The sequence below is a fragment of the Magnolia sinica genome, chromosome 18 (assembly GCF_029962835.1).
Source record: "Magnolia sinica isolate HGM2019 chromosome 18, MsV1, whole genome shotgun sequence".
In the NCBI taxonomy this organism is placed as follows: Eukaryota; Viridiplantae; Streptophyta; class Magnoliopsida; order Magnoliales; family Magnoliaceae; genus Magnolia; species Magnolia sinica.
This window is the reverse complement of record NC_080590.1, coordinates 43,334,488-43,347,525: the sequence shown is the minus strand read 5'-3', so window position 1 is coordinate 43,347,525 and position 13,038 is coordinate 43,334,488. Positions and strand designations below refer to the sequence as shown.

Below are 13,038 nucleotides of genomic sequence, written 5' to 3'. Positions count from 1 at the left end.
ATTCTACATGTTTTCTAAACCCAACCATGGAAAATACGGTACACCAAAATCGTCATTTAGGAACGGTTTTAAACCGTTCCTAAATGCTTCAGGAACAATTTAATACCATTCCTAGAGGAGGCGTCGCAGAAAATCAGGAACGGTTCAGAACCGTTTCAATTTTTAGAAACGAAATTTTAGAAACGGTTTTAAACCGTTCTAGTGCCAACCATCACATTTTAGGCACAATTTTAGAAATGGTTTAGAATGCTTATTAATGTTGCCAATGGTCAAATTTTAGGACGGAATTTTAAGAACAATTTCAAACCCCGATAGACACGAAATTTAGGGTCAAGGGAAATAAATTAACAGAAGTTTATTGCATTCCATCAAAATAAAGATTAATCCAAAGAAAAACGTAAGCTAATCTATCCAAGGCATTTCCAAAGTCATGAAATAAGCAAAAATCGTGAACATATCCTTAGACAAACATTGAAACAAGAAAGGTCCCTTGCCATAAAAGAGAATTACTTTCAATAAAAGATGTCCATAACCCCTCATCTACAAATCAAGAAGAACAATGCCATGCCCACCGCTACTTGTACAATTGGATAGGATTGCTGAGCAGGAAAAAATCTAGAAAAACATCAATGCATGCTAATATCTAAAAACGCAAATGAGAGAGAGAGAGAGCATTTGAATTTCGAAATAATAAAAACATAGCAAAAGAATTCCACAAAAGCAAATTAAGCAAATTAACCAAAATACATCCTTCAGAGGTTTTGACTAAAGAAAGAAAAAAAAAAACTTAAGAAGGCTCTTCCTAACATGTAAAATAGAATATGGAAAGTAGAACTCCCTTCTAGATTCTACAAGAAGAGCGCGCTCTTCAGGAGTTTTATCTGAACGTATGTCTAGCTCGCTTGCAGTATAGCTGTGCAGAGATGATCAGGGTGACTAAGTTAGCTGATATATGCAAAGCTGAAATTGAGGACACTGCAATAATAGACAGAAGCTTTTTGTGCAAAATAAAAGAACCATAGCCAACACACTCGCATGCATGGTGGTCAATCAGTAATTCTGAATGAAAAAAGGGACATTGTCATCATTACTGCACCCAAAAAAAAAAAAAACAAACAAACAAACATACATAAATATTTTGAATAGCAAAAACAGCGATATCATGGTCATTGTTAAGGAGAAACCAAAATAAATAAATAAATAATAATAATTGTGGAAGTCCATTCTTATAGCAAGCAAAGGTTCTCTTTCCTTGATCTGGCAGTTTTGCAAGCCACAAAGGCATGCTTGCTCCACGAACCAATTACAGCAGGCATATGCCAACCTGCCAGGTGATCCACCACTTTACAAAAAGAATTTGGCATGTGGCTTTCTCCTGATTTTTGCAGGCATATGCCAACCTGCCAGGTGATCCATCACATAGAAATGTTCATAGTACCTGTAGAAAAAATAAATAAATAAAGGAAAAAATAAAACGGGAAATTGACAGATGAAGTTGACTCTTGTGCCATGAATCTTACTGCAGGAAGCGTTACAATGGACAGATGCATTAGGTGGTGTCACCTTTAATCCATAGTTGCCGCATTAATATATAAGAATCAATTCTCTTATGCTTAACCATGATAAGAAATCATTCTATAAGAATCAATTCTCTTGTGTGCTTAACCATGATAAGAAATCATTCCATATCATTATTGCGTAATGTATTGTACCCTTAGGATATGGAAACATATTGGTTATTGCACAGGATATATCAGTTTTGTTTTTGGAAAGAGAACTGATTTTTTTTTTTCAGGCTGCATTTTTGAAACACTGATTGCCACAAAGACACAAATCCCTTAAATTAGTTATAGGTTTTATTGGTCCATTTGCTATAATTTCCAGATTAAAATTAATTGTATTTCCAAAAAAAAAAAAAAGAGAAAAACAAAACATATTAAGCAGATTAACTGAATAAGGAACTCAAAAGAAAATCTTACACATTATAAAGAAAATCCAAATCATGCATTAGTAATTAAAGGGATAGAAAATGGAATAATCCTGACATGAAGAGGAACAGAAAAAAAAAATACAAAAACAGAGAAAATGGATTAAAACAATCAGTTCATGACTATGTAAAATCAATGCCATTTGCAAATATCACACCATATGCTTTTGCTTATTCCGTATGATTCCTTGAGAATTATGAATAAGAATACTTGTAGCAATATAAGCCTTACATTTGCTTGGAAGGCTGTGATCCTTTGGATCTTCTAGCTACAATTTGTAGATATAGAAGAAGAGGAAAAAAGAAGAGCAAGCTTGTTTAAGGTACAATGAGGTAATTTTTGCAAGTGACTGCACATATCAATCTTGGAAGAAACTCGCAGTTTAGTCGGCTTAGAACTTCTCCTCCTGCCTTTCAATTTCTCCTTCATATCAGAAACAGACTCGAACTTTGGAGCATACGAAACCGGTAGCTGCACATCTGCAACTTAAACATGTCAGCTGTGAAAGCAGTTAAACCAATTACCAAAATCCAAACAAACAGCATTCCAGCAACATAACTGAAACTTAGTTTCACCTTACCTTGCCACAGACCACATTGGGTTCCAAGTCTCTGAATGAACTGAAAGAAGATGAAAAGAAAATTTTCAAGTTATAAGAAACATCACAACTTACGAATATCACACCAATAGATAGTTCAGCCCAAGACTTACAATCGCTCATGGACAGGCATATCCTTTTTTGTGTGGCGAACCATCCGTTGGGAGTGATCATGCTATCTCATAGAAAATAGATTTTATTGGCAATAATAATCGATTTTGGTGTAGTGATCATACAACTGAAACACATCAGCTGTCATTGGCCTATCAAAGGTAATGTTAAGATAATGGTTCTCTATCCCTATTGATGTTTATCTCTCTACATGTTCATCCCATGTTATATAATTGTTGATCATCCATTTCAAAACTAGAACATATCAGATGAACCTCCCTTCTTTTATTAGCTCGTTCGTTGCATCTAAAATTAAAGCTATAGGAAGGAGTAGAGCCCACTCTTCGGGGTTGCAAACCTGCAGTGGTGGGACTTCTAAAATGCACTTAAGGATAAATGAAAAAACCTTCAATGGATTCTCAATCGCTAGATAAAAGATATCAAAGAAGCCATACAACTTGAAATAAAACAGTTTATAGTTATAAAGGATACAAAGAAGAAGAACGAGGGCGCTCTTCAACTTTATTGGGCATCCCCTGTTTCAGAGGCTTAAGATCTTTTATCTGCTCCCTGCATCAAAATAGCAATTTCTCACCTGTTGAATAGCTCTTTTCTTCCACTAGATTAATATTAGAGCTAATGGTAAATGTATATACAATTAGTTTAATAAATGTACGACAGGAGGGGTCCATGTTAGGAACTTTTTCTAATACTGATCTAGATGAGCCAGGAAGCCTTGATGATAGTACTTTCGATCTCGGCAGTTGTGTGAGCAGAAACAGTTGTCTTCCATTCTTTTAAGATGGCCTTCTTTCATTCTGTAACGTAGATCCTCACATTCTTCCTGCGACCACAAACACGCAACAAAGAACAATTCTAAGAGATGGTGCTGGCATGGGCATTGATATGTACTGGTTCTAGTGATTTATCACAGATAGATTCTACAACCTAATGTCGTCAAGTACAAAAGATCAATAACAATCTGCACACATATACTGATAGCAGGCTTAAAAACCCACAACATGATGAAGAAATTGGCCAGTCAACCAACGCATAAGAAATTTTACAGAAATGCAATTTGATTTCATACTCGGAATCAACTAAACTGAGTCGCTCTAGCTGAATTCCAAGTCAATTAATTTGGTAGCTTATGAAAATTGAGATCAACTGTTGAGTATACTTGCCACAATATCTTTAAAACATAAGCAATTGGTGACAACATTTACCTCGGAGAAGTCATCGTCTGATACCATGCAAATGCGAATATCCTTCATCAGATTGGACACATTCAGGACAATGTCTGTACTAATCTCTCCTGTCTTGTAAGACTCGGAAGCCCTCTTTATGCCTGAGAGGATAAAATGGAAATCACGAGCTGCAAATCCAAGAACAGAAAGGAATTCCAATCAAAGCGTATCAAAAGGAATTCCAAACATCTTATTCTGTGTATTTTCCAATTAATGGAAACTCATCATCACTTTTTTGTTTCATTTCACCAACATCAAAGATTAAATCCCTTTCATCTTCAGGGAGTTCCCCATAGTTCTTGCCCTTCTTCAATAGGGCATCTGCAGTATGAAGATCTTGCACTGATAAGCCTTCATGCTGCTTTATCAAATCCCAGTATTCCTTAAACAAAAATTCACGCCTCTGTGTCATTAAAATCCACTTTACCCTGAAAAGAGCATGATAAAGCCACAACAAAGAAGGACAATATCAGACAGCATCAGAAACTTATCATAGGGATGAAAGTAGCATAAGACACGAGAAATTAGAACAGCTCGGTTGAGAGCGTACCCCATCGGAATCGACATCCAGGTTTTCTTCTATCAGTAGAGCCAGTCTTAAGCAATTAGTGCAGAAGCCTTTTTTACTTTTAACATGCACAACCATAGCGGCTCTTGTACATGCTGGCAAACTGAGTTTGGACAGCAGAAGCATTGAAGCTTTGAGCTTTTATGGCAGATAAGGCAGGAATGCCAACCTATCACATCAAATTTCTCATGCTAGTAAATGGTGTTGTTTCTTCTATCATGTAAAATTTCAGCCTAGTAAATGCCAACCTATTTCTCATGCTAGCAAATATACCTTGAAGCTTTTAGCTTTTATGACATATAAGACAGGTATACCAACCTATCACATTAAATTTCTAATGCTAGATAATGGTGCTGTTTCTCATGATATCTTAAATGGAGTAGGCATTAATCATGCTCATACATGTCCTGCATTGATGGAATGGCACAGGAATCTAATTTTAGCCATGGTATTCTTTCAATTGTACATGGACCAATTGATGTGTCTTTGGTTAATTGTATACTGTGAGTCGAGGATCGTAGTTCTGGGATCTTTTTATATGTAAGTGTGGCTTTAAAGAAACATAAAAGCGGAATATACTAGGAAACATAGAAGTGCCATATATACCGAATGATCTTCCTTGGTATGACTAGTATGAGGAAAGTTAAGCATTAATCACCATTTATAGAAAATGGGTTAATACCATTCCCTGTTCCTTTATGAAACAGATCATAGTGTTTACTTTTTGCAAAGGGTCAAAGATTTCATTAACAGAAATAAGTAACCTTTCCCTCAACATTTTTACACAGAAATCTCAAAAGAACTCAGCTTGGATATCTATGAACTGACAAATCGAAGCACTGTAATTTCAGCATTGTTCATCGAAATGCCATCCGATTTGTATGTCTCTGTCCCAACAGAAATAATAAGAACCAGAAATTAAATAATAAAAACCATGATTTCTTCAAAATACCTGAATTAGGACTTTCAACAGAAACCCTATAATCTCATACAAAGCTTCGATTTTCTAGCAATGCCGCTGCTGTTCAGCATATCTCAAAAGGAAACCTCCAAGAGCTTGGATTTTCTCGATTATCCCAACATGAAACTTGCCAAAACACTAGAGATCTCTAGAATCCATCATTTTCCTCCGTTCTCGCACGAGATCTTGCATCGGGAGCAGCAGAGCTAGCTGAAAACCCTGCAAAGAGCAAAAAAGCTTCAATCTGTTGGCATTTTGAGCAAGATGTTGAGGAAATTGCATGGAAAGAGAGGGTTGAGATCAGGAGAGGGAGATCGGGAGAGGGAGAGGGAGATCGAGATCGGGAGAGGGAGATGGAGAGAGATGGTTGAGATCGGGACAGGGAGAGGGAGCTCCCGTTTTGGACGTTTTGAGGGATTAGGGCATTTTGGAGATGAAAATGATCCAGTAGTCTGCGGCAGATTTACATAAATGTGACCTCGGGCCATGTGGGGTCCACTTAGAGGGTTAAAATAGAATCCATTCCGTCCATCTGTTTCAAAATAATACAATAAGCTATAATAATAAGAAATAAGAATATCCAACACTCAATCGTGACACACCAACAAAGAAGTGAAAGTAACAATATACAACAACAACTATTCCACGTTTCAAGTCAGGAACGGCTTAAAGCCGTTTCTGAACCAAAATGCCAACCGTACTAGTTTGGCGATTTTGGTGTAGTGGTAGTTCATAACTCAAGGTTGTTGGTATAATAATTTGGTCTTTTGAAACATGAGATTAGATGGTATGGAATTGCATTTGGTCCCCTGCAAATTTCATTGGAGATTTGGAAAGCGACGGAAATGATTGGATTAATGGCATCTTATCATCCAATCCCGATAGTAGATACTACCATGGGATTTTTTTTTTTTGTAGATTTTGGAATCTACCATATAACTCAGATGGGCATTCTGCCTGCTACTCACTCTGCCCTTGTTTGTTTAGAAAGCCCACTTATTGGAAAATGATAAGTGCTTTCAACATTGAGCAGAGATTCACTAGAATACATCCGTCCCTACATATTGGAATAGGATATGGCGGGACTATAACCATTGGATCTGGGATTGTCTGGTGATTCAGACCATTTACAAGATATGCCTTGCGGTCAAATGAGGATACCTAATAACTAAGCCCTCCAATTATGGTGAAAATCCACTGTGGTGTGAGTGCCTGTGCGTGTGTACGAAAAAAAAAACCCTCCAATTGGAGTACTCTAGCACCTAGATTGGTTAACATATTTCCGTTGAATATGGACCATCTCCTTAATTGTTGTTGTGTGGGCCATTGATTTGAAAGTTTAGGATGTTACAATCTTGAGATTTTTGAGACAGCCGCCTTCATCATTGTTTTTTGTCAGATCAACAATGTGGATCACTGAATATCATCCCTGATCCAATGCCTTTAGTCCCGACACATCGTATTGCAATATGCCATTATGTATCTAGCATACCTCTTGGGCACAATGGACTGTGTCCATCAAACTAGCTTGGGCAAGTGAAGTTTCTTAGTACAAGAACCAAGCACACTGACCATTTGGGAGACCAGTCATTCCTCTCAATAGAATTTAGTATTTCCAACCACAACCTTAATGATGATTTTAGATTCTCAATTCTACTCCCACCTCTTTTAAATCGATAAACACTTGGTTGTCCGCTGCAGCATATGTGACTTTATGACCGTATCTGAACCCTAATGAGAGGATTAATGTAATTATAGATTTGTTGAAGATAAACTTGTTTATACAATATGGTTTTTAATCCTGCCTTATTTCAACTCTATTTGAATCTTGATGTAATCTTTATATAAATATGCTCTCGTAATTATGATATCCACCGTATTATGAATATCCCATTATATGTGCTGAAAATCATAAAATTATCATGATAATTGTACATGATGATATACACCAGATGACTTATTAAGATTTTGTTGGTAAACTATGGTGGAGTTTTTATTTCAGATCTCCACCAAGCATCCGGATATCAATCCCTATAGCTTCGTAGTATAGTGCTCTAATGGTTCCTTTCGGCCTTCAAAAGGAATCTCCACCGTGAGTTGGACAGATTGAGCCTAGAAAATAGATCTAACTTTCACAAGTTTCAGTCCTGTATGCTTCAGAACACCACAAGGTGTCATTTGGCATCCTAGAATCTGGAAATTATTTGCGAATTCAATTCCAGGAATTGGATTCCATGAGAATTTCATTCTATCAATCATACTTGACAATCTGGGATTTGTGGAATCCAGAAATTCTGTTTGGATGGTGGGAAAGAATTACTACGAATTCTACTGTCTATATTCACAGTAGGGTGATCTTGAAGCAGCAATTTTCATCAACTATGCCAACGCCACATACATGTGTGGCGTACAAGACAATCATTGGGTTGGGCCCATTGTAAGGTAGTGTTGGCTAAAAAAGTTGGCAATTCCAATCATTAGCTGGGCCACAAAGTGAGCCTACTAATTTTGTAATTCGAGCTAAAACCCCATATGTTCATGAAAATGAAAATAAAAAATATCCATTTTAAGTCCATTTCTCCACAGGCCAAATTCAATTTTCAGCACATTTAATGGGGCCCACATTTAAAGAAAGTAATTGAAGTAATCTTCAAACAAAAAAGAAAAGAAAAGAAAAGAATAAAGAAAGAAAGAAAGAAATTTAAGTAAGACCAAAGTCCAATGTTTTAAATAGCGGTAGTGTGTTGCGTAGTGCTCAACCTTATATAGAGTGCAGCATAAGATACACGGTACTTCTATTTTTAAATTTAAAAATAGAAAAATGTGATAAATACTTAGAAAAAAGAAAAAAAAAAATGCCAGAAAGATGATTCATTTTTTCAAGTATAAAGTCATTCAAAAAAATTTAATAATTTTTTAAGTATAAGCATGTTCAAACAAGTTATTAAATTTTTTTTTAATGCGAAACAAGTTATTAATTATCATTTCTTAAAAGCCAATTTACATAGATAAACCAAATCAAATAATTATCACATTAACAACTTTCTAAGCAAACCACTTTAATTCATAATGTCTAATTGAAACCACAAGTTACAAGTATGAAATGACAAAATCCCACATGTTAAAAGTATCAAGTACAATACAAATGTCACTTTCCTCAACATTTGATACAAATAAAATGTAAAAATAATAATTAATGAGTAAGATGGTGAAAAAATACATTGTAGCGTAGGCTACGTAGTTGTAGCATATGCTACAACCCCTGTAGCATACGCTACATGGGATTTACACTATTTAGTACGCTATGTAGCGCTACGGCTACACTACGCAACGAGCACTATTTGAAACATTGGACCAAACCTAGTTATTCTCAAAAAAATTTCAATGGGGTGCCAGTGGTGTGTATAGTCTATCCACTCCATTCATTTGATATGCCCCAATGGGATGGGGGGAGTTTAAAAAAAAATCAGGCCAATCCAAAACACAGGTTGGCCACACCACAAGGAACAATTGGGATGGGGATGCACACCATTAAAACCTTCAACATTTTGTGTGATGCAAAGTGATGTGTATGTTTAATCCACTCCATCCAACGTGCTCCATCAGGAAGAAAGGACTCCCCAAAAATCAAGCCATTCTACCTTGAATGGGAGCCATTGAAATTTTCTTTTTAGTGATCTAATTCATCTATGGATAGCATGGGCATTTCGTATGGCGATTACTTGCCTTCTTCTAGGGGTTACAGGATTGTTTGTAACACCTCGTACTTTTCAGTACTCGAGTGTTACTATGTAATCTAATGTAATATAAATATAAAAGTAATACAACATAAACATATACACTATGAAAGGTTATTTATATACTTTGTAAGATTTAAAATTTTCATATCAAAATGATATGTAACCATAATCCATCCTATGTGTATACACTTACAACATCATTAATATAAATTATAAATTATAGAATTTATAATACACAAAAATAAAATATACTAGAAAAATCTATAGTGGATAACATATTTCAAGCAATTTGACACCTTTTATAAAATTTAAAACGTAACACATGTATCACCATACAAATGATACACAAATAATATATACTAATCTTCACTTACATTCATACAATTTATGCATATTAACAATCTGTGAAGATATAAATTAAATATGACAAATTGTATAAATGATAATAATAATATTGATAATAATAATAGTGAAAATAATAATAATAATGGTAATAATAATAATAATAATAATAATAATAATAATAATAATAATGTTATGGGAAGATCTGGGCCCCTTACGATTCAGAGGACTGACGTCTTCCTGATCAAGTCGAATATACAGGAATCTGAAATGAGAAGTACGACTGAAGAAGAATCCCGGTCAAGTCATAGTGGCACTTTTACTCTGAGGTCAATAGTTAGCTCGGATTGGGCCCGGAGTAGTTGGTGCAACGCTCAGAACAAACATTCCACGCCGTCCTACCATCCGACCAAAAACAAATATTATTATCCGCCTGGGTAGCGGGAAGACTCGTCGCGACTGGGCAAGGACCAACACTCACCTCGGAACTCGGAGGGAGAGCTTTCAGAATGCCCAAAATGAAGCCCTGCCCTAACACGTCCCCTCCATGCCGAAGCTCGGCTTGTGACGAACGAACTCTATGACAAAGGCCCAGGCACGTCCAAGGCAAATGCGCATAACCGGACACACCCGACTGTCCAACCCAAGCCGAGCCCTCCGTGCCAAGGTATGAGCTCCTGAAACCGAACTTGGAAACTACCATAAGCAAACGTGACCGGTTACTTCGGCCGCGATACGCTACATGATCCCAGGATTGCGGATAATATCTCCATGAACTTAGTATCCTACTGATTGAGTAAATCATGCCGAGAATAACGAACCCAGACCGTCCAATGATCAAGTATAAATACAATGAAACCCCATTGCTATAGGGACAGGATATCTCGTTCTCTTTCACTACTCTTCAACTTAGACTCAGATTCCCTTGACCTGACTTAGGCATCGGAGGGTCCCCCAGCTTAGCCAAGGGTCTCCTTTGCTTGTTCCAAGTGTGCACGTTCGAGACGTTGAAGAGGTTTGGAGTTAGGAGGACAAAGTGCAGAGCCGCCTAGATTTTGGCCTTAACATTTTTTGGCGCCGTCTGTGGGAAACTGATACGAAAGGTCAGGTTTCTATCCTTGAGCATTATGGCAAGAGGAAAGAAAAAAGTGGTAGCTATGGAACTAGAGCAGACTCGTTCTTCTTCTTTGCTTCACGCCGAATCGGACCCCAGGGCCTTCCCAGCGTTCGCGTAATTGGGCGAGTAAGTATCGAGCCATACAAAATAAGATACAGGCCCTACGTGATGAGGTTAACCAGATGAAGCAACAGCAGGAACCACAACCACGTCTGACTCAGGAAAACCCTGTTCCCGAGCCGATTGGTCTGACCGTGGAATCTCATTCCACCCTGAGGAGCATGAGGCCCTAGGGACCTCAACACCCCCAGGCACCGGCCTCAGTTCAAAATCCTGCCCCGACCCAAATCCGAGTCTAGGCTCGGAACACCGCTACTCGAGCTCCGATGAACGCCTCGGTCACCTCGGCCCTAATGCCGACAGATCTCCGTCACGAACTGGAAAGAAGGAGGGTAAGGAGGACTTCGGAAATAAAAAACACCCAGGAGATAGTAGTTGAGAATAAGGATCCTTGGGAAGCACGGTTTGCGGAGATCAGCAACAGATTCAGACATTGGAAAAGAAGCAACCACCGTCGTCCGTTCCCGAGGCTGTTCAAGCAATGATGGAAGAGACTGAGCCTCCTTTCACCTCTACAATCATGGATGAGGTGATGCCACAGAGGTTTTGGATACCTCCTGTCATTCAGTACTCTGGGTCTGGTGACCTATCCGAGCATGTGGAGGCTTATCGTTCGTGGATGTAAATCCAGACGGCAACAGATGCGATGATGTGTAGAGAATTTTGAATCACCCTTACAGGATCCACTCGGAGTTGGTACCGGCAACTCAAACCTAATTCCATCAGTTCCTTCGCAGAGTTGAGTCGACTATTCCTTACCCAATTTATTAGTGGTAAGAGGAGTCAAAAGCCTAATACTCACCCATTTGCCATCAAGCAAGAGCCGAAGGAGTCGTTGAAAGACTACATTGCTCGCTTCAATGAGGAAGCATTGTTAGTGGAAGATTACGATGACAAGATAACGCTCACCACTCTGTTCAGCGGCCTAAAAGAAGGGAAATTCACCTTCTCCATTGGAAATAATCGGCCAAAGACATTAGCAAAACTCATTGCTAGAGCTCAGAAGTATACTAACACCGAGGAATTCTTCAATGCATGCAAAAATGTCCAAGTGGCAGAGTCGAATGGTAAAGGGAAGAGGCCTAGGAACGAGGTATCCTAGCCGTCCAGCAAAGGACCCGATGACTGCGCCCCTCGCGATCGTCGCCTGAGTAGAAGGTCGGAGGGAAAGTTCCGCTCCTACAACCCCCTTAACACATCTACCGAACAGATTCTATTGGACATCCGAGGAGAAAAGCTGCTGAATTGGCCCGTTTGTATGATGGCCGACCTGGAACATCGCGACAAACACAAATATTGCCGCTTTCATCGGGATCACGACCATAACACCGCCGACTATGTGGACCTCAAGGACGAGATCAAGACCCTTATTCGTAAGGGTCATCTGTGACGGTATACTAAGAGAGAGAGGACCGCTCGGAAGGAAGAGTGAGAGCAGGAACGACCAAATAACCACACGGAAGAACCAGCCGAAATCCGCACCATTTTTGGGGGCTCATTCGGTGGGGGAGATTGAACAGGGCTCGGAAAGCCCACTCTCGGAAACACGATATGGAGCATTATGTCCACTTGACTGAGCGACCCAGCAAGGAACTCCGTATCAGCCTGTGCAATCTGATTTTTGCGGAAGATGTTGCGCACGGAATCCAGCATCCACACGACGATGCCCTGGTGGTTACTATGATTATAGCTAACCACAAGGTGTACCGCATCCTAGTTGTCACTAGAAGCTCAGCCGACGTGATCTACTCTGAGGCTTTCGAGAGAATGGGGATTCCAACGTCATGCCTCAGACCTGTGAAGACCCCTCTACACGGTTTTGCTGGAGAAAGAGTGATCTCCGAAGGAGCTATCTCCCTCCCAGTGACTGAAGGAGAAGGGCAACATCAAGTCACTCTTATGGTTGACTTCCTTGTTGTCAATGTACCATCTGTACACAATGTTATTCCGGGCAGACCTTCTCTCAATACAATGAAGGCGGTTGTCTCCACCTACCACCTGATGATGAAGTTTTCCGCCGAGGGCGGAATAGGATACCTCCAAGGCGATCAGAGTGAGGCTCGGAAATATTACGCAATAACAGTAAAAAAGAGATCTGTGAAGCAGGCACTTACTGTCAACGTCTTGGATCCCCGAGGACTTGCAGAGAACTTGTCCGTAGAAGATCTGGAGAAAGTACCGCTTGATGAAGCAGACTCGAGCAAGACCATCCAACTTGAAACGTCATTAAGTTCCGAAGAACGGTC

The 13,038-nt window shown here is 38.9% G+C and overlaps 2 protein-coding genes across 2 annotated transcripts; one reads left to right on the top strand and one right to left on the bottom strand.

The window, feature by feature from the left end:
- Positions 1-2,499: 2,499 nt before the first annotated feature.
- LOC131232918 (uncharacterized) lies at positions 2,500-5,760 on the bottom strand. The gene is made up of 7 exons (XM_058229443.1): positions 5,465-5,760; positions 4,495-4,681; positions 3,924-4,372; positions 3,447-3,541; positions 3,190-3,267; positions 2,700-2,761; positions 2,500-2,608 (listed from the first exon to the last, which is right to left on the bottom strand). The coding sequence occupies exons 3-7, from the start codon at positions 3,969-3,971 to the stop codon at positions 2,565-2,567; spliced, it is 327 nt and encodes a 108-aa protein (XP_058085426.1). The 5' UTR covers positions 3,972-4,372; positions 4,495-4,681; positions 5,465-5,760; the 3' UTR covers positions 2,500-2,564.
- A 5,516-nt stretch (positions 5,761-11,276) lies between these two features.
- LOC131232376 (uncharacterized) lies at positions 11,277-12,182 on the top strand. Its single transcript, XM_058228603.1, has 3 exons — positions 11,277-11,413; positions 11,564-11,885; positions 12,003-12,182. The coding sequence occupies exons 1-3, from the start codon at positions 11,277-11,279 to the stop codon at positions 12,180-12,182; spliced, it is 639 nt and encodes a 212-aa protein (XP_058084586.1).
- The last annotated feature ends 856 nt before the right edge of the window (positions 12,183-13,038 follow it).

Excerpts from the sequence above, each read along its gene's own strand:
- LOC131232918 (XM_058229443.1), bottom strand. The coding sequence starts at position 3,971 with ATGAAGGATATTCGCATTTGCATGGTATCAGACGATGACTTCTCCGAG. Across the intron at positions 3,542-3,923 it reads CAGACGATGACTTCTCCGAG|GAAGAATGTGAGGATCTACG; the intron begins GTAAATGTTGTC and ends TTGTGGTCGCAG. Across the intron at positions 2,762-3,189 it reads CGCCCTCGTTCTTCTTCTTT|CATGATCACTCCCAACGGAT; the intron begins GTATCCTTTATA and ends TCTATGAGATAG.
- LOC131232376 (XM_058228603.1), top strand. The coding sequence starts at position 11,277 with ATGGAAGAGACTGAGCCTCCTTTCACCTCTACAATCATGGATGAGGTG. Across the intron at positions 11,414-11,563 it reads GAGGCTTATCGTTCGTGGAT|TGGTAAGAGGAGTCAAAAGC; the intron begins GTAAATCCAGAC and ends CCAATTTATTAG. Across the intron at positions 11,886-12,002 it reads GGAAGAGGCCTAGGAACGAG|ATTCTATTGGACATCCGAGG; the intron begins GTATCCTAGCCG and ends TCTACCGAACAG.